Here is a 26,818-nt window from a genome sequence, read left to right as displayed (position 1 = left end):
AATTTCACTGTTTAGTCATGGTGCCAATAATCATGAAGAAAAATTCCCACAATAATGTAACGAGGGCTGGAAGATGTAGCAAAAAAGAAAATTCAAACATTCAACAAAAAATAGCTTTCGGGATTGATTTCATGAACAACACAGGCTTTTAAATCAATGCCATTTAACACAAGAACTAGCCCAAAACCACATGCTTTTACTGACAGAGACTTGGCTGTGGACCTCTCAATTAATACGTCCAAGCTGATCAATGACGATATGAAATAACTAAATCTTGATTAAAGTTAAATTAATAAATCAGCTTTAATAAGATGCCGCCATTTTGATATTGTTACATCTCTAGTAGTGACCAAGGCTCTGAGTGAACTTTCTCCTCTGTGCTATTGGAATGTGGAGAGTGACATTGCCATTAGTGGATACATGTGAGGATATAATCCACTTCCAAATCAAACGCAGACACTTGTTTTCCCAGTACCCAGGAACCCCATTCTCCTGCTCTGTTTACGGCAGACCGTAATGTGAAAAGCATTTCCTCAAAGTGCCATTACAACAACATCACCCAAGGATGCTTACTAATATGATACAATGTACAAAGTTAATGTTCCTGTGTAATGGTGGAAGCATATTTAAATGCCTTGCACGACCCATTCAGTAATGGTTTAAAAGGAAAACACCTCCGCCAAGGGACTTTTAGAGGAAGAGGCATTACCATTGTTTTTTCCTCATTACTACAAGGAAAAGTACCCTGTTCCTTCAGTTACCGTCATGCAAGTTTAGATGCTGAGAAGCGCTAAACTTTTCCTGTTTTTAATATTTATATTCAAACTATAATAGATTATTTCTGTCAATTAATGTTTGATTATAAAAGGAACTGTATGTAGCTTACCCTCTTACCGTTTAAAAAAAGAAGTACAATTTCAAGTTTTATTTGTTCCCCAGTATATGAACAGGCAATGCATCATGTGAAAGCTCAGAACCTCCAGAATTGACTCACTTGAGCTGCAGAGGCTGCACTAGTACTGATTCATGAATGGCTGCAGGTGCTGGGGTTTAGATAGTGAGGTTTTGCTTCATAGAGTCCTTTTACGTTTAAACCAACTGGATTTCCCCATAAAAACTGGCAACCTTAATGAGAGATGTGAGGTCATTCTGTAATACAGTAAGACTACTAAGCTTCATAAACCATTTAATTGGGTGTTTAGCAAACAAAAGCTGTGATTTGTAAACAAGGATGGGTCCTCTAAGAATCCAACCGTAGATTTTGCCCAATTGCTCGATATTAGGTTAAGGTTGTCCTCTGCATTTGAACCATCCTTCAATATTTGTTCATCTTTATTTTATAGTAAGGACTTGACCAGAAAACAATTGAAATGGGGTCCAATTCAATCTTTGTCAAATACAGCCTATAGTAAAGTCTATTTTGAGAACAAAAAATACAAAGGAATCTATGGGAATCAGCATAACCACAATGTACTGGTGCCAGTCTGAGTAACCGCTACAGTGTTTAAAGCCACATTGAAAATAGGCTACCACCAAACAGACCATAATCCCACATTTAAATCAGCACTGTGCCAGACATGAGTGCTTTTGCAGGACTTGGAAGGTGGCTGCAAATTATTGGGTATTGTTGCAGTAGATGGCACTGTCAGGTGGAGGATCTGACTGCAATTTGTGGCTGTGTGGGATGGCTGAGCTGCAATAGGTGCTTGCCCTAAATAGCACAAGAGACAGACAATTGTGCACAAGATTCCTCTGACTTTACCTAGAAGGAATTATGGAAATTTTGAGTGTTAAATTCATTGAAAAAAAAAAAAAAAATCTTCAAATAATTAACTGTGTAGGGTTCTGTTGTCAAACGTATCGAAAATCAGACAATACAAAATCTAATATCGAAACTAGATACTTTTCTGAGCAGGTAGTAATGCTAAAAAATTTGCATTGACAGGACAGAAATTACCCTTTCCTGAATATCTTTAGAATGATCTTGAGCTGTATCAGAACAAGTATAAGACACATAGACTAGTTTACACACATGGACCACTAAGGAACCTACCTGGACAACTGAAGGATTACATAGATATAAAGCTATTATTTGATGTTGTTAATTATATTGTCTAAATAAAGAGTGATTTTTTTTTTTTTAATTATCACTGTGGTATTGGAATTGGTATTAAGCATTAAGACATTTTTTTTGTATCAGAATAGAGTTTGACTAGGCTAGAGATCACATCAACATATATTTTTTACTTTTCCGTTTATGCTTTTAGGCAAACCACTCTTTCCACAGCGTACCACACATACTGTCACTGGAGTGGGCAAGGTGGGGGCAGAATTTTGCTTTTGAATTAGGGCTACAAGATTAATTGCAAACACAAACCCTAAACAACAAAATACAATATCAATACAACATCTGTACAAATATGTTCTGAAATGTATTTTTTGTGTTAGTTTGTCAATTCATATTCCAACCTTTGTGTCAATTCTGCTGGCTGCATTTAAAATATGAACTTTGAACAGCATTCTACTAACAAAATATTCATCGCAAATCTAAGCGCAATCGCAATGCCTCTCTTAATAATTGCAGTTACATGTTTTTTCCCAAATCATGGCAAGAATGGTTTCAATCAATACTGATGTTCAATATTTAATCAATATTTATACTTTGTTGTTGTGGCTAGAAACACAGTTACAGTATGTGTGCTTATCTTGGATGAGAATTGAACTGGTGACTCTTCCGTTGGTGGGACAAATACCCTCTGTGTCATAAGCAAAAACATTAAACAAAAAGAAATAATAAGCTGCAACTAATTAATTACTTCTTTAAAATTTAGTATTTTTTGTGTGTGTGTGTGTGTGGGGGGGGGGTGTATGTGTGTGTGTGGGGGGGGGGGTGTAGGGGTGTGGGGGGGGGGGGGGGGGGGGGTACTTTCAATAAAAAATGTACAAGAAAAAAAACAAACAGCACAGTTTACATGTAAATCTGCACAATACTAAAACATTGTCACTTCAAATCTATTCCAAACAAGTAAATCTTACATGAAAGATTTAACACTGCAAGATAAGGCTGAACTCTTATTTTGTTTATATGCAAATAAACAGCCTCTCTACGTCAAAAACCAAAGTAGAGGAGAAGAAACAGTCATTAGTAACTCGAGACTAGGCATCACCCTGTAACATTATCCATCATTAGACAGTCTTGTGTAGTTTACAATTTACACAGGGGGGCCTCTGTAATTACGTTATTCCAATGAGGCCTCCCTACCATCTTCCTACAGACTGAATTTACATGCTACGGTTGTACGGTTCTTTTACCTCCGCGACCATTCCTTGATGATCCTCGACTTGGCGTGTCGTCCCAACCGTCCAAGTATCTCCCCACACAGCCTCCCATGATCAGCGGGCTGGGGCTCGTCTCCCGGGGAGGGCCACTAACTCAACCGCGCGCCCATCATCGCGGCACAGGAGGTGGATCGGTTCGGTGAAGTGAAGAGATCGGGCTGCTGCTAACAGGCTAACAGTGAGCTTAGCCAGCCACTACAACATCAGTAAACACAAACTTCCCCGTGATTCAAGATGTTTCTCAACACCGTGATGTTTTAATTGAGTCGTAGGAGTGTGTAGTGGCATCTCCCCACAGTCCTCGGCGTGTCACTCGGGTTTCTTGCCGTTTTCTAGCCAGGTTTGTGCGTGGATCTTCAAAACTACTTCCTTCTCTGATGTTGGGAAAAGGTGACTAGTAGCACGCGAGCTAACGCCACCGAACTTTTGTTAACGCATGCGCACAACAGCCAGCAGGTGTGCAAATCCTGTGGCGTTAAATGAAGCAATAAAAATGATCAAAACACGAATAAATTAAAGTATTTGAGGAAGTTATAATATCTCATATGTTAGGTGCTATTATATGATATTCAGCTATATTTCATAAGTTTAATGCAGTATGTTTCTTTGTAAAATGCTCTACATTTCAGTAGACAATTAACCGGGCAAATTAACGGCTTCGAGGAAATAACGATATAGAATAAAATTCAAGATGTTATGACAAGATATGTATCCATATTTAGTCATATAGTTTACCCTTTGCAAAGTGTTCTCCTTTGAAATTCCGACAACACGTGAAGGCAACAGCACGTGAAGGCAACAGCACTTGAAGGCAAAAAAAAACAACAACTCGAAAAATAAACAAAAAACGAAACTAAATATTATTTCAAGTATCATTTATAACATAACACAGGTTGAACATAAAGTTGTGTGACAACACTTTCATAAAATATTTAACTTATTTTTTATCGATTCGCGTAACTTTTGGCGCAGGCGCACTGCTCCCCATGCTCCGGAGGCACGATGGCAACGGACTGTCCCTTGCTGCTGGGTCTAGTGGAGGAGTTTGTGTCTGGATTGGTGGACAGCAAGGCCAAAGACGCGGCAGCAGGTAGCACACTCACCTCAGACTATTTTGTGGTCATTTCTCCACCATGGCATGTTATAAAAAGACGCCGATGAAGTTGTAGCTCTCTCGGAAGGATGCTACACAAGCTAACTTTAGCGCCCCAACATCCTGTGTGGTCTGTGACCGCATGCTACGTCTATATGTGATTATTGTTAACTATTATAAACCAGTTAAACATCGTGTGAGAAAAATCAAAACCTGTATCTTTTTGCAATGTTGTCAGCTAAAATATTTGCACTGTTAACGCGTATTTAGTATAATTACTGCAGTGGTTGTGGCTTCTGGCTTGTATTTTGTAAGCATCTTGTCAGTGAACTCTGTACCTTTAACCCTGGCTTATGCTACAAACGTTGTATTAACTAAACAAGAAAGTCTGGCCATGCATTGTCTCTTGAGATGTTTTTATTGCATTGTACTCTAACATGACCGTAATCATAAGTTGCTTTGTTCCAGCTGTCAAAGATGGACAGTTCACTGTTCTACAGTTGGTGGAGGCACTGGGGTAAGTAAAAAAAAAAAATCAGCACTTGTCCTAGCAACATTTCCATAAATAGGTATGTTCTTAGTAGGGGTAGGACAAGACATGACATGGGTCTACATGAATGAGACAAAATGAGATTTGACATAATTTATGGACAAATTGTGCAGTTCTGTTCACAATTTTGAGAGTGATCTAGCTGCAGGCTTCCACCCAGTGGCTTCAACCCGCAGACCTTTGCCAGGAAGACCCTCACGTGACTAACCCTAACCTTTACCCTAACCTCCATCCACAGGTCCCAAAAAGTAAACGGCAGCCATGCCAAAAGGTCAAAGTCTGTGATTTCTTGACTGCTTTTTTAAACATAATGTTACAAAAGTTAACATTGTTTTATACTAAAGCCCAAACCCTTTTTCAAACCCTAACCATTACATATTTGTGCCTAATCTTAATCTTAGACATTTGAAATTAATTTAATCACCATTTGTAACTTGTAATAGTGAACTAAGGCAACAACTGATAAAAAGTGAAATTAAAGTTGGTTAAAAAAGTTAACTAATGTAAAATGGTGAAGGGAATGTCGGTTGAGGTTCACCCTAGTAGAGGGGCCGGGGTAGGGTTCCCTGGGTGGAGGTTAGCAGCCAGACTTTCTTGACAATTTTGGCCTCCTCATTTTCTATTTAATATTTTTGCTGCCATTGTTCCACAGTTTTTTGGAAGCAAATTTTCTCAAGAGATACAACTCAGCAAAGTCAACCCCTTTTGTGACAAATGTTAACACATGAAAGAAAAATCTCATGGGATAATTTTACACATTCTCGTGGAAATTTAATCTTGTGAGATCTTGTGCTATGAGATCTTGTCCTATCTCTAGTTCCCTTAAGTGGAATTTGGAATTCTACAGGAATCATGTCAGTCAGATTGTGTCATTGTACAGAAAAAAGGTAATTATAGGTAGTAATGCACACAAAAAGTAATTAATCTTTGACAGTGGTAAAACCTCAGTCTATATTTGCTATGGAGCTCAACAGTGACAGCCCACCCCACAGGTCTGGAACAAAATTTTCCATTCATCTTTCTCATAGACTTTTCAAACAAAAAATAAAAAAAGTTCGAAAGCTTGCCCAGGGACTATCAGCTATGTGGTAACTAATGAATGGAAAATTTACATCCAGAGCCTGAGCAGGCTGTCACTGTTGAGCTCCTTAAGCCTAACACATTTGGCATTTGTATTTCATGAATGTTATTTATTAATATTGTACAAATGTTCTGTTGCAGCCCAAGCCTGACCAGCTCCCAGCCCCACACTCGAGCCAGAGGAGTTCAGCTGCTCTCTGAAGTCTTAAGTGAATGTTCTGGGAGTCTCACTGAGAAAGAAGGTACCTAAGCTTTTATACTTTGTTTGCCTTGGTTGTGTCAAAAATAAATACAATTTATATAAATGGTTTTCCTTGTAATCTTTTATAGTGGAAGTTCTTATAGCCTTCTATGAAAACCGAATAAAGGACCATTATGTCGTCACATCTCCTGTCTTACAAGGACTCAAAGCGCTGGTAAGTTCTGTCTACTAGAAACATCTTTCATTTTAATATGACTTGACTTGTTGTCTTTCTAGACAAAATGCACAGTTTTGCCTCCTGGGTCTGCTGTGTCCATACTGAGGTCCCTGTTTCAAGATGTTCATGTTCAGGTACAACAATGAATGATTATGAAATAATGTTTGATCGATGTATTTCTATGATTCTATTTTTTTTTTTTAATCCACAGTCTCTGATGCTGGTGGAGAGAGCATGTGTGTACAATATGCTTCTCAATCTGATGGCGACCAGGGAGACGGGTAAGTCTCCATTACTATTATCAGAAACGCTCACATTTAATAGTTAATTCATTTTGATAATTTCAAGGCTTAAAATTCCTTCACTAACTCACTTAAGCAATAGAGTTGCAGTTTTTCTCTTCCAATCCCAATGTTGATACTTTGGCTTTAAGTATCTGCTCATATCTGACATCAACCAATACCAGTGTATAGACTCCTTTAAACACAGACAGCATATGGTAAAAATTATCAAAATGTGCTTTATAACTGTTACTTATCATTTACAGTAGTTGCAGAACAGCTCTGTAAAAATAGTTACAGTTTATGAGACTGGCCAGTAAATCATCCTATCAAAGCAATTTATAGATCAAAATGGAATATCGGCTGAACCGATATCCAATCCACCAAAATGTTCGATATCGGCACCGATATCCCATGGCAGTATCATCGGTGCATCCCTGTTAAGCAAGTATCTCTAACTGTATGTTGACAATTGACAGTTAATCTTAAATTAATCTGTGGAAAGTCCAAATGGGCAGAGAACACACTTTTGTACGTACTATATAATATCATTTTAAAGGTGCGCTATTGTTTTTGGTCTAGATATTATGTCTTTGCTTGGAATATTCCACCATATGGTATTAAACATATTGATTATGCATTTATTATTGCAATTGGAGGTGTTTTCATGCCACAAAAATACCTTGAAATACATTGCCCCTCCACAGAAGTGACCTGTAACTCAGTCATTGGGCATCACCTGCTTGTCTCTATGTAGATTGATAAATTGAGTTTAATGACATACCATGGAGCATTCCAGTTAAAGCAGTTAAATCACTAAGTGGCAGATCGTCCTCCAAAATAGTTACACAGTATACCTGTAAGTTATAAAACATGGAAACACCAATGCAGTTAAGCTGTTAATAAATACATAAAAAAACAAAAAAACATAATGACCTCTTTTAAATTTTCTTCATCAATATATTTTTTCTCTTGTTTCCTCCACAGAACTGAAGAGTTTAGGTTCCGACTTTGTCTTCGGCTTTGTCCAGTCCATGGACGGCGAGCGGGACCCTCGCAACCTGTTGCTCGCCTTCCAAATTGCAAGCAACATCATTCACCAAGGCTATGACCTAGGTAGCACTTCCACAACCCACCATCAAATAGAGGTGGTTTTGTTCTGCCAATACTGATATCTGATAGTTGTCTTACTGCTGTCACCAATAACCGATAATGCCAATATTGAGATTTTAAAATTACTAGTTATGGTAAAGTTTCCAAATTAACTTTATATTTTTGTAAAAAAAAAAAGGTAACAAAATGTCTTTATGTGGGATATTTAGAGACATTTGTAGCATGATTGTCTTTTTTTGCCTAATTGCTCTTCTATTTGTTTTAGTCTGTTTTAAAAAAAACATATCTGATTTACTGACACATTGGGAATAACACATGGGCACAGACTGTGAAAAGACGCTCAGAGAAAAAATATCTGTGCCAAATATCCACTATAATTTCAGGACACATTACAGTTATTTAAGTTTTAATATCTAAAAAAAACTGTAGGTATCCCTGTAGTTTAGACCTTTGCAAACATGTTTTGAAATGCATGTTATCCTTGTTCTAAAAATAACCCACAATAGGCGAAATCTGTGAAGTAGTCAGCTTAATTTTTTACAATTATTGTATGTTTTGCAGCTGTAAAACCTCTCACCACACACTTTATACACTTTTCTCATACAGGCATAAACATTTTCTCACATTTCTCTCTTGTTTAATCACTCTCAAAGTTCAAACCTTCGAAGGCGCCTTTGTCGGTGCAGAACGTTTCATCGACATTGTGGGTTTTGTCGGAGAGAAAACTTGCAAACAGACAGCATTTCAGACAAATTTACATAAATGTTGGATCGCAGTGTGACTCTGAACACATTCTGTAGTGTAAAGGAGACACGGCACAGAGGAGACTGATAGACAGTGGTCTACAGTCACTTAACCAATCAGGACGCAGAACACAATGCATGTTCATACACTGTAAAAAAGCATGTAAAACTGCACTAAAAAAATCTGCGAAACAGTGAGGCCACAAAAGGTGAACCGTGTTATAGTCACGGACAACTGTATTGTATCATTTCATATGTCAGTCTTCTCTCAAATGTTGATGCTCCTGTTTAAAATGTGTCTTTGAAAAGACCAACTATTAAAAAATCTAATTGAAAATTTAAATGCAATCTCAATGTTTGTCCTAAAAATTCCGTCATTCAGTCATTCAAATTCCCTTCTTTCACTTTTTCTCAGGTAAATTCGCAGAGGAGCTGTTTGAAGTGACATCATGTTATTTCCCCATCGACTTCAGCCCCGTAAGTCCATGTTTACTCAGCTGCTGTTAGACTGGAAGCTGATGAAAACGAGGAGGTTTAGCAGACTTCCTGTGGCCTCAGACGACCCGTGTAGGAAACAATAACCTGAAATGTATTTGTGTCAGTGATGCATGTTTCCCTCTGCAGCATCACAGGTCAAAGGTCGTGTGATTGTTTTAGTCGCTCGTGTCAGTTAGTCATAATAAGAGGAATATGAGCGGGTCTTGTGTGATCTGTTTCAAGTTTATAGTAGGTGTTAAATAACTTGCTAGTATAAATAGGAGCTGTATTGAAAAATGTATAATATCTGCATTGTTGTTCTAGAGAAAATGTGAATATTATTAAGTCTATAATTAAAACAACATAAAAAATAGCTGATTAAAAATTAAATTGTCTAGTGTAATCTTCCAAAAAGAGTATAAAGTGGCATTTCTGCACTTTTGTGGTTAATTTTATGGTTTGGTTTAGTTTATTGGTTCATTTTAACACAGATTATGTGTAAACCCATTAATCTCATAGAAGAAGAGATGCTTTACACCAGATTTGGCTAAAGCTAGTGTCCATCTGCTGTTATCAAACAATTAAAATACATACAAATATCCACCTATTTACAATCAAACCATGTGCTCTCACATTATTTCATTTAAACATCACTCTCCACATTTCTACATTCAACATTTAACAAACATTTAATTATTCAAATACAAAGACATTGGCCCATTCATGTTTTGTGCAATACTTGAACCTCAACCAAGACACATACAGGCGCGTTTTAGCACATTTCTGATGCATTGTTAAAATATCGTCTGAATATTGTTAACAAGATAATGTAAAAAAAATCGAAAAGCGATTATATACATTTCTGTCGGCCACCAGTGCTACTCACTAAAATTAACAGAAATGACCTAATGGCACAATGCAACATCAACCATTCAAATTTACGTGCCCATATAAAAGAGAATTGGCTCAACTGAATACATTACTATAAAATCCATGACTTTAGAAATTAAAAATGCTCAAATAGAATGTAATTATTGTCAGTAAAATGTTTTTGTCAGGAGATGCTTGCAGTATTGATGGTTAATGCATAGAAAGGTAATTCACTATTTTTTATTACTTTATTGTAGCCACCCAATGACCCGCATGGTATCACCAAAGAAGAACTCATCTTGGCTTTGAGAGCAATCCTGACTGGGACATCAAAGTTTGCAGAGGTACATTATACATACATTTAAAAAAAATACAATTTATATTTATTTCCAGATATAGTTCTTCCTGTCTTTTTGGTGTTCTAATATCAGTAAATGACTTGTGTTGCAGTTTCTGTTACCACTCATCATTGAGAAGGTGGACTCCGATGTACAAAGTGCCAAGTTGGACTCGTTACAAACTTTGGTGAGAGATGTTAAAGATTATTAATATTCATAGTTATTTTTTTTATTTTTAAAATTATATTAGTATTGTAACTAGACAGCTACTGCACTGTGTTTGAACCTCTTTGGTGTTCCTCTGTGACCTCTGGGGCCAAGCTGCAGTGCCGAAGCAAAGGACTGTTCATAACTGGAGCATTCTGGAGCAACACCTGATTGCTTTTTTACAAGCCACAGCCTAATCAGTATTCCCCATTAATAGAGGAGACTATAGTTGCCCCCCATTGTCAATTTTTTGCCATTGTGCAGCTTACTATAAATATATAGGTGTAACGTGATTTAATCTTAAAGGCTCTGTACCTAATTCTTAAGTCTTAAAAATGTGAAAACCAGATACATTTCATTTTAAATGATTTTTAGTCCAAAGTTATTCCTCACTTACCTTATGCATTCTGAGCATCCTAATTGGTCAGCGCAATGACTTTATAAGCACTATTCAACTTTCAGAGACCAATGCCGAGTTTTGCAGTAACTACAAAACTAATAACATCAAAACAGCATGGTAATGCACACTTCCTGGTTATTAGACAATAAAATGACATTGCAATTGAATATGTAATTAGAAAGCAATTTTATTTTTCACAATGGTCAAAGTTTAGTAAGGCACACACACACACGTAGCAACATACACATCTACAACTCAGCGTTTACATGCTACATACAGAAGTATATATCGTTCACATATTACCGTTTCACCCTGTGAAAAACATGGAACCCCAAGAAGCTGTGAAGCTTATGGAATGGGGTCCATCACCCTGTGCGAAACACCCATGATGGCTTGGCAGGTTTTTCTTTACCTTTGCTATACATATAGATATGTATATATACACATAATAATATACATACACACACCTATACATCATATATAACCTATACATCATATACAATATCTATATATGACACATGCGTAGCATACATGTATACATGCACGTACACATACATATAAATATATGTATAATACATACACACATCCACATATGTTTACATACAGACCCAATGCAAGGAGAACTTGAGCCCCACTAAATAAGTCAGGCACTATAACTTTCCAGTAGTTTGCATTTTGGATTTCTTTTAAATATATGTAATGAGGGAGACTGTTTAATATCAATGTTTAATTCGTTCCATATTTGTGGACCTCTATAGCAGACACTAAGGCTGGTACATTTTAATTTCCTAAATTTTCCTTTTAATATACACTTTTTCCTTGTGTTGTGTTGATGTGAGAATGATTACAGTGGGATAAGGTCACGCAATCGACTGTTTAGTTTGTGAACCACACTGTACATTATACAAGCATTGTGATATATGTTACTTTCACATAGCTTTATAAGGCCATATCTGTGGAAGAGTGGATTTGTTGGAGAGTTTGACAAGGACCAGGTGATCGCCCTTATGGCTTTTTTTTTTGTTTTTGTAATATCTGAAGTTTTACAGTATAAGTGGGATAGGTGTTACACCATATCAATAGTTTAGATGCGTCTCAAACAAGGATCTATATAGTGTCAGCAGTGCTTCCAATGGAAGTACATGTCTTATTTTGAACAGTAGGCCAACAAATTTGGATATTTGTTACATCCAGACAACAGCAACAGAATATTTCTTATTTTTCAAGAGCTGCTTACACAATATATCTGTAATGGGGCAAAACAAATTTTGCTCACAGACATGGAAACAAATCTGATACAGCTCCTTTAATCAGTCCTTAATGTTTTAACAGAGACAATGAGTGACTAATTTACATCAGAAATAAATTTATGAAAACGATTGAAATAAGGAGTGCGTGTGCCACCATAGTCTTGTGTAGACCTGTGGGAAAACGGTAATATTAGTGGACAATTGTGTTTAAAATTTCTATGAATTTTCTGACTGTCTTTTCTGCTGGACAGGCCGCCTGTGTCTCTCAATATGACCATAAAGACTTAGCAGAGTTCCTGGAGGGGCTGTGGACTTCCATTCGCAGAGAGGTGAGTTTGACTTTTATTGATTGCAACTTATTTCACCTCTGCTGCTGTGAGACCTTACAACTTGTTAAAGTAAAAACAGTTTAAGCAAGAGGCAATGAGGAGAGGATGCTGAGCATCAAAGTGTCTCGGTGTGTGTTGGAGAGTTTAGGTTTTGGTCGAGAAATTGATGGTTGAACTAATATATGGTACTTCTGTCTGCATACAACTGTGAAATAAGGAAACATTTTTTTGTGCTATTTAGTGACTGAGACTAAACCATTAACGGGCCTATATTACTCTATTTTCTGATCTATGGTATAATGTTTCCTCATCAAAGACATACCTGGAGTTCTTCTTTCAAAAAAAAACAACAACACTCTGTTCCATCCTATGATGTCATGTGTTAATACAGGAAGAGCTCCACTGTGTTCTTAAACCCCATACACCTCTACAAGAATTATTTGCATAATTTCAGCTCTGGAATTTCCAATCTCTATTGAACTAAAGCTAAAGTGTAGCTGTTAACTTGAAAACTACCACTTCATGACATCACAAAGTGGAACAGAGTATTTTGAGCATTGGAGATGTAGACAGCCTGATAATCCAGGATGGCTCACACATTTGTGAATGAAACAAAACACGAGTCCAGGAATGATTTTAATGAGATAACGGCATTCTAACGTGAGTAGAAGCTCACAAGAGTCAATTTTGCGTAATATAGGATCTTTTAAGTTTTCATTCATAAGGTCAATAAATCAATGCTTAGTTTAGATATTGTTTCTATTGAAACAGTTCTGATGCTAGGTTTTTTGGCACCCTAGGTGAGTGGCGCCCCTTGACCCCACTCGAAGTGATGAATAGTCTAAAACTTGGGTAGAACAATCAGATGTTTTACATTGCAGGTCTTTCACACCTCCAGTGAGAAGATCGAGGCTGCAGGTCTCTCAGCTCTCACGGCACTCACTTCCTGTGTCTCTCGCTCCGTCCTCAGTTCTGACTCTGAGGACTGTCTCAGCACCTTCCTCAACCTGGTTATCAAAGGTCACACGTACTACCACTATCACTAAAGTGCATATGGCAAGTTTGCATGTGTTTCTATTGTACCTGGTTCGGTGGGATAACCAGTGATAAATATGTCTTAATTATTGGTGAGCTCTAATATGGATTACCTCTATCCATATGTTTTTATTAGTCTAATCATAACTATAGTGTTATTTAGTCAAGTTCTGGCCCTTGTTATTATGGTTGTTATAGGTAACAGCTATGAAAGTGACCTCTACTCATGTTATATCTGCTGTCTCTGTCCAACCAGGAAGTAAAATTATAAACTTCATAAAAAAAAATTTTAAAAGTAGAAAAAAGTAGGGAAGATTTTTGTTTTGGTTAGGTTAGATTACTAATTTCACTAAAACAATTGTCATATGCACTTTAAGCATAATCTACATTTAAAATCATAGTAAAGAGTATATCTCATATCAAATCAGGCCAAAGTGTTCTTGCATGTGAAATCTGTCTATTGCTCATATCCTATTTATGTGTTGTGGTTGCAGACTGTAAGCATCATCTGAGTGAACCAGACCTCAGGCTGGTGTGGCCCAGTGCCAAACTGCTGCAGGCAGCCTGTAGCGCCTCCATCAGGGCCAGTCACATCATTACAGCAGCTGTCATGCCCAGCCTCATCGAGCAGTACAACAGTAGGACACAGGTAGACACTAGCCAAGATCAAAATGTAACAAAAGAAAGTTTGTGCCTTAAAACTGCAGGAACGTTGAAGAAAATTTAATTGCAACTGTTCTGACAAGTTTTGCTATTGTGATTTAGATTTTGTGATCAGGATGTAGGTCACAGTGCACATTTTAAACACATCCAGGAAGATAAAATGTACTCTGAACTATAAACTGTTAAACTAACTTTCCATTACGGTAATTCTATTACCAAATAGTTTTTCCTTTTTGTAAGTGTGCAAATTTAAATTGCAGTTTTGATTTGATTGCGATATTGAGCAGCCCTTGTTTGGAGTCATTTTCATAAGTAGATTTGTTTCTTATTCTATCTTACTATGAATTGTAATTTCCTGAAATACTGAATAGTCAGAAGGCAGAATGAGTCTGAATCAGAACAAACAACAGCCACTTCTCAAACTATAAGGCTCCCAGGTTGATCACATAAGTTTGGATTCACTCTCTTAAATATTTGTATTATTCTACGCAGACAGTGCAATAATTGTGCCTTTTAGATTATATACTTCTGCCAGTTGTTAATAGATGTCTTTTTTTACAGTGCTCACACCGGCGGACATTACTAGAAGTGGGGCAGAAATTTGTCCAGTCTGTGAAGTCAGTCAACACACCAGAAAAAGGCAAGTGAATAATGAAATAATTAGAAATCTAGCAACACGGGAAATAACAAAAAATTAAAGCTTAATGTCTCCCTCCTCACAGAGGAAAATGCTTTATCCCCGTACCGTTCTTCATTGTGTAGCATAGTCTTTTCTGCCTTGTCTGAGACCAACGACAGCCTCGAGATCACAGCCACCCAACTACTCACTTCACTGGCTCAACAACAAGGTCACATAGTCCCACTTGTTTTGTTCTTTTAATGTTTAATGTATTTTATTACTAAACTTCAGTTCTTGTCATAGGTCTCTTGGAAGAATCTGATATAGAGCTAGCCGTGGATCACCTGACCAAATTGTTACTAACGGAGGAAGACGAGAGAGTGTGGTATTGTTGCATTCTCTTTATTTCCTGCTTTAAAGTTGGGATCTATACAGTTCTGAATTTATGATATTTATTTATTTTTTCTCTAGTGTTGCTGCAGTGGACTGTGCTGGAGCTTTAGCAGCATTACATCCAGGACAATTTATCTCTAAAATGATTCCAAGGCTGAGGATTGAGGCATTTGCTGGTAAGGCATGTGTGTTAGCATTATTTTTTTTTTTAAGTTTTTTTTTAAGGTTATATAGTCACAACTGAACCAGTGCCTAACCCAGTAGAGGACACATACAAGTTTTTCTCATTCTCAATACTCAATGAGCTGATTAATGTTTGCCTGAGGTTTAGATACTGAGGATTCCAATCAGACAGGGTCCCTTTAAAGTGTAAACCAACCGACTACCAAATGAGAGACTCCTGTGAGGCTCATTCTGCTTTTGAATTGGATAATCATCTTGAGAACATAAACACCTTGGCCATCATGTCCAGTGTTTTTGTACCTAGGAATAAATCAGCATTACAATTGTTATCAGTAAAGGATATATTTAATTTGAACATGTCTACTTTGTATGTGGGAACACAGTTGGGTCATATTTATGATATTTTAAATCTAAATCTTACATACATTTCCTTCCATTTTCCTTTGACTGCATTTTGAAAAAATCTTTAATGCAGCTGTAACATTAAAGGTAAACTATACAAGTTATCTGGTGGAGAGACTGCCACTTGTTCATTCTTATGGACATGCTATTGCTTTGCTTGGACTGTTACGCATGGCATTAAACATTTTTACTTCGAGTCCGCAGATTTGACATACATTCCAGGTAAAGCAATAACGTGTGGTGTAGGGTCTGACATGTGTTTGTCTGCATGGAGAAGTTACATCGTGAACCCCCCCTCGCTCCCCTTACACTTGTAATGCCCTTTGCAGGCCTGTCAAAAACAAAACTCTATGAACAGTATTGAACTTGATGAAGTTTGTTGTTTTTGAAAAGATAGTGGATTTTGTTTGTGTAATCGGAGCCATAATATTCTGTGCTGTTTCCAGTGCCAATGGATGAAGACAGCTTAGAAGTGTCTAGACGCCCCTCTCATCAGATGGTCCGTCAGCGTTGTTTGTCGGCTCTGGCCTCTGTCTCCTCTCAGCCCATTATTGTTCAGCAGAGCACACCTGTCCTGCTGGAGCTCATCTCTGCTGCACACACAGGTACAGGACCATATGGGTGAACATTTACTATATATATCTAGATAGATGGATAATTGTAAGTGTAACGTTTACATTTGCACCTGAGTGGAAAGTAACTAATTACTAACTAACAAATACCCACGTTACAGTAATTGAGTAGATTTTTTGGGGTAATTGAACCTTTTTGAGTAGATTTTTAAACCTTTTACTTTATGATTCTAGCCATGTAATTGTAATAAGTTATGTTTAAAATCATATGCGTACAAGTCCCTATCGTCCCAATCCACGGCTGTTTCTGCTGCTTTCTTCACCGACAAACGTGCACAGTAGCTCTGCATCACCTGCCCTGATTGGACAGAGCTCATGAAATATGCAGATTGTGTTTAAAATGACTAAATTCAGCTTTAAACAGGTCTATTTCTATAAAATACAGATCTAAAATGCTACCAAGAAATCTGTAGAAAAATACTACTCAGCGTAGTAATTTTTGAAGTGTCTTTTACCAAAGTACAATTTTTAAAGGAGTACTTGTACATTTTCACTATGTAACTGTACTTTTACTTAAATTTGCAGTACTCTTTCCACCATTTGCAACACATCCACTACTAGTAAAAAGTTTGAAGATGAGTTTTCATTTATTTTTCTTTATTGATCCATGATTTATAATAAAGATTCTCACTGAAGGCATCAAAACTATGAATGGATATAAATGGAATGTAACAAACAAAAAATTAACTCAATAACTCAAAACTTGTTTTAGATTTTTTTTTCTTTTATAGCAACCCTTTGCTCTGATCATTGCTTTGCACTTTTAACATTTTTTTACCCTGGCAGGGTCAATGGTTTTCAGTTAAGTGAAAACTATTTCATGTGAATTCTAAATTTAACTTTCTTCACTTTTTTCTTTACTATGTGATTCGTATATCCTGCTTCATGTATTTGATGTCTTCTGTGTGTATATGAAATTTAGAAAGTGGTAAACATAAAGAAAAAATACATTGAAAAAGGTGTGTCCAAACTTTTGACTGGTAGTGTATTTTTTTTACCTTTTAAGAAAAGGCAAATTGAAGGACCACATGCAGTGTTATCAGATTTTATACACAATGGTAGACCCATGGGGAAGTAATAAATATATGTTTGCTAATTGCAGCCATTTAAATTGCATTAGCAAAAACAATATCAGGTTGTTCCATGGCTCTTTTGTTTCCTTTTTTAATAAACTGTTGGGTAACTACTAGTAAATGCCTTTTTCATACCGAATATTAATATTAGGCTGACTGAAAATGATATGGTGTGAGATGATACAATCCCAAGCTCTATTGATTCTGTTGGGAATAATTTTGCACCTTGTGAGTGAAAGGGTTTGATCTTGTCTAGTTTGAGAGAATGTGGTGTTAAAATGCAGTGTGTTGTGTCCAGGCAGTGTCCCCTTCACCGTGGAGGATGTGGTGTTAGCGTGCCGGAGTCTACAGAGGATAGCAGAACAGGTTCAGGACACAGAGGACACAGGGCGCTGCTTTCATGACATCATCATCCCGCGCCTGCTGTCTCTGGCACTCCAGGCCGCTCTTCAGGGTGGGTCTACAAACTGCAACCTTACCATAGACTATATAAAGAAGTGGACTAAGGGAGTGTGACGTAGGGGCGAATTTGGAGCCGAGTTCCATATTTGGTTACTATGATACTCGCAGTCAGAATTCGTAAGAGCTAATCTGGAGAGAAGCTGTTGAAGGTAACACCTCTTCCCGCCACATCACTGGTTTGGCAGGGGTTGGCAATACTGTCAGTCAAACTTTTGCTAATTCTAGTGGTAGCGACCTCGGGGAAAGCAGGTGCCTGATTAATTTGGCCAATTTTAGACCAAAATGACAACCTGACAGCAACAGCAGTTACGGAGAAGGGCAACATTTTTTTTTAAATAGAAAGTTAATTGGAATTGGAGAGGAGGGAGCAGGAAGCATGCCTGTGCTCACTCTCTATTTTGAACTTGGTGGCTAGCAAATTCTCCTTAAGGGTCCTCTACTAATATAATAATATATTAGTGGTGTAGGTAACATTGTATAGTAGTTTTGGATACCGTCTGTCTCCAAGGTCTAACTAATTGCAATTTTCTCTGAGATCTTGCGTCACACATTGAAAGTATGTCAGCTAATCTTTTTTACAGAATGATTAATACATCCAGCATTCACTTGGGATAATTATTATCCTAGAATATTTTCACACACTGATCCTAGACAGTTTAATTCAAATGACTTGCATGTAAAAAAAAAAAAAAAAAAAAAAAAAGCTTTTTTAACAATACTTGCACTGACAATTTTACATTTCAAAACTTAAAGATAAAAAATAAGTTCCAAGTTACATTTCAGAATTGTATTAGGAACCAAAGAATTCTAATCATATCAACTAACAGTTATTTATTTTTAGGTGAAGATGCACCCAGGCCCAGTCCTTTGGTAGAGGAAAGTGTTCTGTCTGCTATGGTTCCTGTTATTAGTACTTCATGTTCCAGACTGCAGCCCAAGTCAGTCATATTCCAGTCTAACACAGTAGCAGGGTCTGTTACACTCTGAGTTATAACTGCTTTCTGTCTGGTCTCTACATCCAGGTTGGCTGAAGAAACTGCATTCAAAGCAGTGTCTCTCTTTCTAAATGGCAACGTCTCCTTTTTGCCAGACAATTCATTTCCATCAAATATTCAGCTCCTTAAGGTTTGTATATGGTGCAGTTCCACAGAGATCCACATAATATGAATTAAAGTCCTCCTTATAAAGCCTGGTTTGTCGCCTCCAGGGTGACTGTTGGAGACAGTCCCAGATGGTTTGTCTGCTCATGGCCTGTGTGTGCTCTTCGCCACGTACTGTAAGTAATGCTTCCTTCTAGTTATATGGGCGGGTATTTATTGCGCTGTAGGGACGTAAATTTGTATGCACTCGCATTATAGGGATCTGCCTAATTATAGAGACAAAATGCAGATTATTAGATCAACAGCATGATTTAAACTTTAAAGCCCTATACCCTATACCTTTTTACAGTCTAAAACCGATTATTTAATTTTTTATGGTTTGCTGTGGTCCAAAGTTATTCCTCACTTATATAAGTTGCAGCTAATACGCAGCAGTAATGTCCAACTGTGCAGATGACACTCTGTCTATGTCTCACCGGCAGCAGGTGAATATGAACCAGTGGATGCACTCTGCCACTGCATCCAACAGATCAGTGTGTGGATGCAAAACAACTTTCTCCAGCTAAACTCAGACAAGACCGAAGTCATAGTCTTTGGCTCACAAAAAAAGAGAAAGTGTCAGCAGTCACTTCCAGTCTCTCTCGCTCTCTTGCTCTTAAAGCTTCAAATCAGACTAGAAAGCTAGGGGTAATAATGGATTCAGACTTGAACTTTAACAGCCACATCAAATCAATAACATCTGCAGCTTTTTACCACCTAAAAACATTGCAAAAATCAAATGTGTACTGTCTAAACCAGACTTGGAGAGACTTATCCATGTGTATGTTTCTAGTATTTTAGACCACAGTAATGGCCTGCTCACTGTGCTCAGGTTTCTGGCTCCTGTGACTCAGAGAATAGACTTTAAAGCAGCTCTGCTTGTGAACAAGTCTCTCCATGGACCAGCACCAAAGTACATCTTTGACATGTTAGTGCCACATGAACCATCTCACACTCTGAGGACTTCAGGGACCAGCCTCCTGCTGGTCACAGAGTCGGGACTAAACATGGAGAATCAGTGTTTCAGTTTTATGCAGCTAAAACCTGGAATATTCTTCTTGAAGATGTGAGACAGGCATCTGGTCTGACAATTTTTAAATATAGGCTCAAAATAGTTCTGCTTAACTGTGCATACAGTGCAGATGTTTTTATTCTGCACTCTTCTTTTAATGTTAATTTTATTATGATTATTTATGTTTTGTTTTGTGATTTTAATGCATTTCCTATTCTGTAAAGCACTTTGAATTACTTTGTGTACAAATTGTGCTACACAAATGCCTTGCCTTGGAGTTTTGCTGCTGCAGTAAAGCTAAAAACAACTAGCATGCTAACAGCACCCTTCTTGATTTTCGGAAAAGAAAATGCTATAGAATGAGATTCAAACAGGACACAGCAGTCTCAGTTTTTCTGCACTAGAGCAAAACTACTTTTGCTAAACTTAAAAAAAAAAAAAAATCTGGGTTAAATATATTGAGATTAGGATTTTAGGTTAAGTATAGGCAAGCAGTGCCTATAGTTAAGGTTATGGTCAGTCTCCAGGAAATGGATGCAAGTTTATGTAATGTCCCCAAGGAGCATGGAAACCCAACGTGTGGGTGGGTGTGGATGGGTGGGTGGATGGTATAATAAAAGGATTTGTATGTTTTGTATCATGCAGGTTGAAGTCCCACATTTGGATGAGCTGCTGTCTGCATTGGAGGAGCTGAGCTGTAGCTCCTCCCACACTCTGTCCTACACATCAGCAGCTAAGTGCTTCGCTGGCCTGATTAACAAGAGGTCACCAGGTCAGTCTGGGTCTAGACACATTATCAAGACAGATAATTGATCTAAAACCTACTGAATCAATTTGTATGCTGTTCACATTGACTTTCTCAATGACAGGTGCCATATTGAGTACGTTTAGCCCATTTAAAAGTTATAATACATATAATATTTTGTTTAGAATTGTTAATTACTATGGTAACTGCTATTTCTGTCAGCACTTTTAAACCAAAGCTAGGACAGGGTTGAGTAGACTTGAGTCCCGCTCGGACCAAGTTCTGTCGTTGTGTCCTTAGGCAAGACACTTCACCCACATTGCCTAGGATGAAAGTGGTGTGTGCACGAATGATTGGTGGTGGTCGGAGTGGCCAATGGCAGATTGGCAGCCTCGCTTCCGTCAGTCTGCCCCAAGGCAGCTGTGGCTACAATAGTAGCTTACCATCACCAAATGTGGAAGTGAATGAATAATAACTGTAGTGTAGCGCTTTGAGAGGCTTTAACCTGCCTATAAAGCGCATTACAATTGTAAGGCATTATTATTTAACTTTGTCCCCTGCATTTGACCCATACCACTGGGGATGCAGTCAAGAGTCGTGTTAAACAGTTGAACGTCCATCCATCCATTTTCTTCCGCTTATCCGGGGCCGGGTCGCGGGGGCAGCAGTCTAAGCAGGGACTCCCAGACTTCCCTCACCCCGGACACGACCTCCAGCTCCTCCGGTGGGACCCCAAGGCGTTCCCAGGCCAGCCGAGAGACATAGTCCCTCCAGCGTGTCCTGGGTCTTCCCCGGGGCCTCCTCCCGGTGGGACATGCCCAGAACACCTCCCTAGGGAGGCGTCCAGGAGGCATCCTGAGCAGATGCCCGAGCCACCTCAGCTGGTTCCTCTCAACGTGTAGGAGCAGCGGCTCTACTCCGAGCTCCTCCCGTGTGACCGAGCTCCTCACCCTATCCCTAAGGGTGCGCCCGGCCACTCTGCGGAGGAAGCCCATTTCAGCCGCTTGTATCCGCGATCTTGTCCTTTCGGTCATTACCCAAAGCTCATGACCATAGGTGAGGGTAGGAACGTAGATTGACCGGTAAATCGAGAGCTTCGCCTTCCGGCTCAGCTCCTTCTTTACCACAACGGACCGATACAGCGACCGCATCACTGCAGACGCTGCACCGATCCGCCTGTCAATCTCACGCTCCATCCTTCCCTCACTCGTGAACAAGACCCCGAGATACTTGAACTCCTCACGTTCACTCTTGACAGTTGAACGTTCTAAAGTTAAATTGTAGACTCATTTGGGATCCATTTGTTTTTACTTCATCTAAAATTGTGTCGTTGGTTTCTCAGGTGCAGCTCTGGACAGTCTCATACAGAGGACAGTGAAGAGGGTGTTCTCTGAGCTGGAATCTCCCAACTCCACTGTGCACTTTCAGGTCTTTACTCTCATGATCTGGGTAAGTTGTTAGTCTGTGATAATAATCAAATGGTAATATTAAGCTTTCAGTATCATCAATATAGTTTCTATGTCAACAGGTTGCTAAGGCTCTTCTTATAAGATACCACCCCCAGTCAACAGCTCTGACGGACAAGGTAACACATACAAGGGCTCTACCTGATTAACTACTTCTGTTTTTCACATTTTTGTTTGTAGTGGTCCCAGTGTGTTCCTAAAGTATTCTTTCACCACTTTCAGAGGCCAAAGCAGTAATGCTAACAGCTAACATGTCAACAGCTAACATGTCAACAGCTAACATGTCAACAGCTAACATGCTAACAGCTAACATGCTAACAACTATCATGCTAACAACTATCACGCTAAGAACTAATACGCTAACAGCTAACATACCAACAGCTAACATGCCAACAGCTAAGTTTTTTGCCAACAGCTAACATGCCAACAGCTAACATGCCAACAGCTAACATGCCAACAGCTAACATGCCAACAGCTAACATGCCAACAGCTAACATGCCAACAGCTAAGGTTTTTTTTGCCAACAGCTAACATGCCAACAGCTAACATGCCAACAGCTAGGTTTTTTGCCAACAACTAACATGCCAACAGCTAGCAACTAACATGCCAACAACTAATATGCTAACAGCTAACATGCTAACAACTAACATGCTAACAGCTAACAATGCACCAGGGTTGCTTTCTAATTCATGGATGATTAAAAAAGCTCTATAATTAGGTGGAGGTAAAATGAGACTGCTGTATATTGCTTGCAAAAGCTGCTTTTACAGTATATCTGTACTGAGGCAAAACTAATTTCACTTAATTACATGAAAAAAAAAAATGTTAGTAGGTAGTAATTAGTTGTGTTCATGGTCATTTTTTCTGTATTAATTGATTTGCTTTGTGTTTTTAGCTCTTTTCTCTCCTTGATGATGCAGACCTGGGTTGGGTGGCAGCAGACGGGTTCTCCCTCCTCATGAGTGACTCCAGTGACATCTTAAACAAAGCTTGTCATGCAGACTTACGCATCATGTACAGACAGCGCTTTTTCAGTGAGAATTCAAAAAAACTGGTCCAGGGCTTCCATGCAGCTACAGGTACAGAGACAAAATTTGAAATAAACATACACTGCCTGGCCAAAAAAATAGTTGCCACCAATAAAAAAGGTCACACACTGTAATATTTGGTTGGACCACCTTTTGCTTTGATTAAGGCATGCATTCGTTGTGGCAAGATTTATTTCCATCCAGTGTTGCATTAATTTTTCACCAAGATGTTGCATTGATGATGGTAGAGTCTGACCGCTGCACAAAGCCTTCTCCAGCACATCCCAACGATTCTCAATGGAGTTGAGGTCTGGACCCTGTGGTGAACAATCCATGTGTGAAAATGATGTCTCATGCTCCCTGAACCACAATTTGAGCCTGATGAATCCTGGCATTGTCATCTTGGAATATGCCCGTGCCAGGGAAGAAAAAATCCATTGATGGAATAACCTGGTCATTCAGTATATTCAGGTGTCACCTGACCTCATTCATTGAGCACAGACTGTTGCTGAACCTAGACCTGACCAACTGCAGGAGGCTCGTACCTATGTGCTTAGTTAAATCCAGGTGGCGACTTTTTTTTGGCTGGGCAGTGTACATTGAAATTGAGTTTATAATGAAGTGAAGTGCAGTGACTAGATGCGCTTGTATTTTTGCCTCTGCCAACACTTCATTTGAAAATTACTGTTGAACCTCTTTTGTATTTGAACAAATTAGATCAATGATATTAAAGATTATACTATTACTTTCAACATAAGTGATTTTTTTTAATAATTACAGAGTTACCAATGAAAATAAACTAAAAAGGCAGAACGTCATGGCTCATATTAGAATCTGCACCACAACAGTGGAACAAGCCAAAAAGTTAAATGCTTCCCTCTACATGTTTTTCACAAACGGAACAGCTTGTATTTTCACTAAAATAGGCTGTCGGTGTCTCTGTTTGTTTTTAGCTGGGGGCTTCCGCTCTGTCATTGGTTCGCCCACTGTTGGGCAAATTTGTACCTTACAGTGGGAGTATGGGAGTTTGTGAACTCACAAATATTATGAGAATCCATCTTGCTGTGCAAGGTTATATGAACAGCTCCCTTTATGCTTCATTCTGCAGTTAACCAGCAGATGGTGCCAAAGAGTCTCTTACGTACAATTTTAATTCACAGTTCTTTACTCCTACTCACTCTTTAAACTTAAAAAAAAAACACAAAAAATGTCATTTTTACTGTATTTAGCTTTGATTAGCTATTTTAATAAGACAAAAATGCAATGCCTGTTTCAGAAAGGAAGCCCAACTATCTAAAGGCTCTGTCAAATATCGTCAACAAACTGCCGAAACAAGTGCAAGTGACTGAACTACCAGCAGTGAGTAGTGTTTGCTATATGTATTATTATTACTACTCTCAAATGGTGCCATGGTGTTTAAAATGTCTTCTGTCTTGTTCTAGCTTCTGTCCCTCTTGCTGGAGGCCTTGTCCTGTCCCGACCTGAGTGTCCAGTTGTCCACTCTGTCCTGTCTGGAGCCTGTGCTGGTGGATCCTCCCCCAGCTCTAATTCAGCAGCTGGAGGCTTTGGTCAGCAGGCTCCTGGCCCTCACGTCCAGCCCGGCCATGGTCAGTTTATGGTCCTGATTCTAACATAAGGGAAATGTATTTAGCTGGTAATATTTACAGTATTGTTTCATTTCACTCTCCTGCAGGTTGTAAGAATAGGATCTTTGAGGTGCATTCATGCTTTGTCGCACTTTCCTGCACATGAGGTAAAAACATATGTAACTTTTCTGATGAGAGGATCCACTGTGTGCTCGTTTCCATGGAGTTTTCATTGCATTGCCTGGAATGTTCCACTGTGTAACATTAAACTAATGCATGTTTTTGAAGACAAGCAGATGATGCCACTAGGCCAAGTTAGAGGTCAGATCTGTGCAGAAGCAACCCGGCTAATATTAGAAAATGCATGTACTTTGAGGTATTTTTCACTAGTAAAAAACTTCAATTAAGTAAATGTTAGCTTGATAGGATTTAATGCCATACTGTAGAACATTCCAGGCAAAATAACATCTCCATGGAAACAAGTAGATGGTGGACCTAACAGATAATAGTGCACCTTTTAATTAACAGTTAATATTTCCATCTGTAACAAAGTTTGTTTTTATTGTACTTTTATGTTTTATACTGACAGGCATAATTATTTTGTTGCCTGTTATGATAAATTCTAATGTCTACTTTACCGCACACAATGTAGATCTTATTTTGTTTAATTTCTGTATAAAATTTGTCTCTCGATGTTGTATAATATAGATATTGCCATTTCGAGCTCGGGTCTTGCGGGCTTTAGCCAAACCACTGGATGACAAGAAGAGGCTGGTGCGAAGTGAAGCTGTGCGTGCCAGAGGGGAATGGTAAGCATCAATGACTGTTATACTATATAATAATACTTGATTGAAGTTGAAAACACTTGACCTTTTAATATGTCTAACATTAGGGTATTTCTTCATAGGTTTCTTTTGGGAAGTCCTGGAGGAAGGTGATTGTTGCCATGACAATATTTTTATTAGTTCAGTGTACTTTTTGATGCCATTCTCCTTTTTTAATACATGTTTTGGCCTCCTGAATGTCATACAACTGCTGATATTTTTATGAACAAGCAAAAATAGAATATTTCAAATCAGCACATGCATTAATAGCATAGATCAGTGGTTCCCAAAGTGGGGTCCAGGGTCCCCTGGGGGGCTCAAAGGCTTTGCAGGGGGGCCCCAAAGGTTGTTCACAAAACAAGCATAAAAGTTTGAGATCAGCATTACATAACATATTAGTTGAATGTATTACCTTATATTTGTATTAAGCCAACAGGCATAATTATATATATTGGGGTAACTTATTAATACTGGGGGGGGGGGCCCTGTGAGATCTTCGCATTGATAGAAAAGCTGCGGCACACACCACTTTGGGAATGGCTGGCCTAGATAACTTGAATAGTTAGCCATTTTGAGATTTTATAACCATTAATGTATATGTTTTAAGTATCTAAGGAAATGCTCAACATTTTTGTGTTAAAGAAAACGGACGTGTAGTAATTTAAAGTAGCCACATGTATGAACAATAACAAGACATATCCACTCATTGAAGTGTATTTGTAATGTGTTATGTCCTCATGAAATACTTGATTGTTATATTTGTTTTCACCCATTGAAATAAATATCATTGCCATATTATATAAAATACTGAGGCTGTTCTAAACCCTCAAGCAACTGTTGCCAAGGAGTGAAGACAATGTTTAGTGTCAAACTAAAGATTCCATTAAATACTTTAATCTAAGACCGTCTGTCTCTGTTTAATGCACTGTGTCAGTCATGGGGCGACAGCCTCCACAGTCCTAACAGGCAAGGGTTATGTTACTTTAAGCATTGTTTGGCAGGAAAGAAACCCTAGTCTCACTCACCTAATGTCATCACTTCACCAAGGACTTCTGATGGCTCCTGTT

At 38.4% G+C, this 26,818-nt stretch overlaps 2 protein-coding genes and 1 non-coding gene across 3 annotated transcripts in view; 2 read left to right on the top strand and 1 right to left on the bottom strand.

Moving 5' to 3' along the window:
- ubtd1b (ubiquitin domain containing 1b) overlaps positions 1-3,791 on the bottom strand; it is a 14,284-nt gene extending 10,493 nt beyond the window's left edge. The window contains exon 1 of the mRNA XM_033984185.2: positions 3,313-3,791. Within this exon, the coding sequence (XP_033840076.1) occupies positions 3,313-3,391 (79 nt within the window). The 5' untranslated portion in view covers positions 3,392-3,791. The remainder of the gene's footprint in view (positions 1-3,312) is intronic.
- A 545-nt stretch (positions 3,792-4,336) lies between these two features.
- On the top strand, positions 4,337-26,556 carry mms19 (MMS19 homolog, cytosolic iron-sulfur assembly component). The gene is made up of 31 exons (XM_033984575.2): positions 4,337-4,429; positions 4,901-4,949; positions 6,204-6,304; positions 6,393-6,478; positions 6,541-6,615; positions 6,693-6,762; positions 7,750-7,878; positions 9,034-9,095; positions 10,223-10,309; positions 10,416-10,490; positions 12,412-12,489; positions 13,371-13,509; positions 14,019-14,173; positions 14,749-14,827; positions 14,910-15,035; positions 15,110-15,191; positions 15,278-15,375; positions 16,231-16,389; positions 17,788-17,943; positions 18,793-18,889; positions 18,974-19,076; positions 19,159-19,227; positions 20,748-20,874; positions 22,190-22,296; positions 22,376-22,432; positions 23,209-23,392; positions 24,618-24,700; positions 24,784-24,948; positions 25,035-25,094; positions 25,636-25,736; positions 25,835-26,556. The coding sequence occupies exons 1-31, from the start codon at positions 4,342-4,344 to the stop codon at positions 25,863-25,865; spliced, it is 3,078 nt and encodes a 1,025-aa protein (XP_033840466.1). The 5' UTR covers positions 4,337-4,341; the 3' UTR covers positions 25,866-26,556.
- Positions 10,575-10,704, top strand: LOC117387850 (small nucleolar RNA SNORA76). The gene has a single exon (XR_004542796.1). It is a non-coding gene; the product is annotated as a small nucleolar RNA SNORA76 (small nucleolar RNA).
- Positions 26,557-26,818: the final 262 nt, after the last annotated feature.

The sequence above is a fragment of the Periophthalmus magnuspinnatus genome, chromosome 19 (genome assembly GCF_009829125.3).
Source record: "Periophthalmus magnuspinnatus isolate fPerMag1 chromosome 19, fPerMag1.2.pri, whole genome shotgun sequence".
In the NCBI taxonomy this organism is placed as follows: domain Eukaryota; kingdom Metazoa; phylum Chordata; class Actinopteri; order Gobiiformes; family Gobiidae; genus Periophthalmus; species Periophthalmus magnuspinnatus.
Note: the sequence above shows the minus strand (reverse complement) of the source record. Positions and strands in the feature narration are given on the sequence as shown.

What these genes read in the sequence shown, in the direction of transcription:
- mms19 (XM_033984575.2), top strand. Translation starts at nt 4,342, where the DNA reads ATGGCAACGGACTGTCCCTTGCTGCTGGGTCTAGTGGAGGAGTTTGTG. An exon ending in TGTGCTCTTCGCCACGTACT is followed by an intron (nt 19,228 to 20,747) that starts GTAAGTAATGCT and finishes TGTATCATGCAG; the next exon opens with GTTGAAGTCCCACATTTGGA. An exon ending in GATTAACAAGAGGTCACCAG is followed by an intron (nt 20,875 to 22,189) that starts GTCAGTCTGGGT and finishes TTGGTTTCTCAG; the next exon opens with GTGCAGCTCTGGACAGTCTC.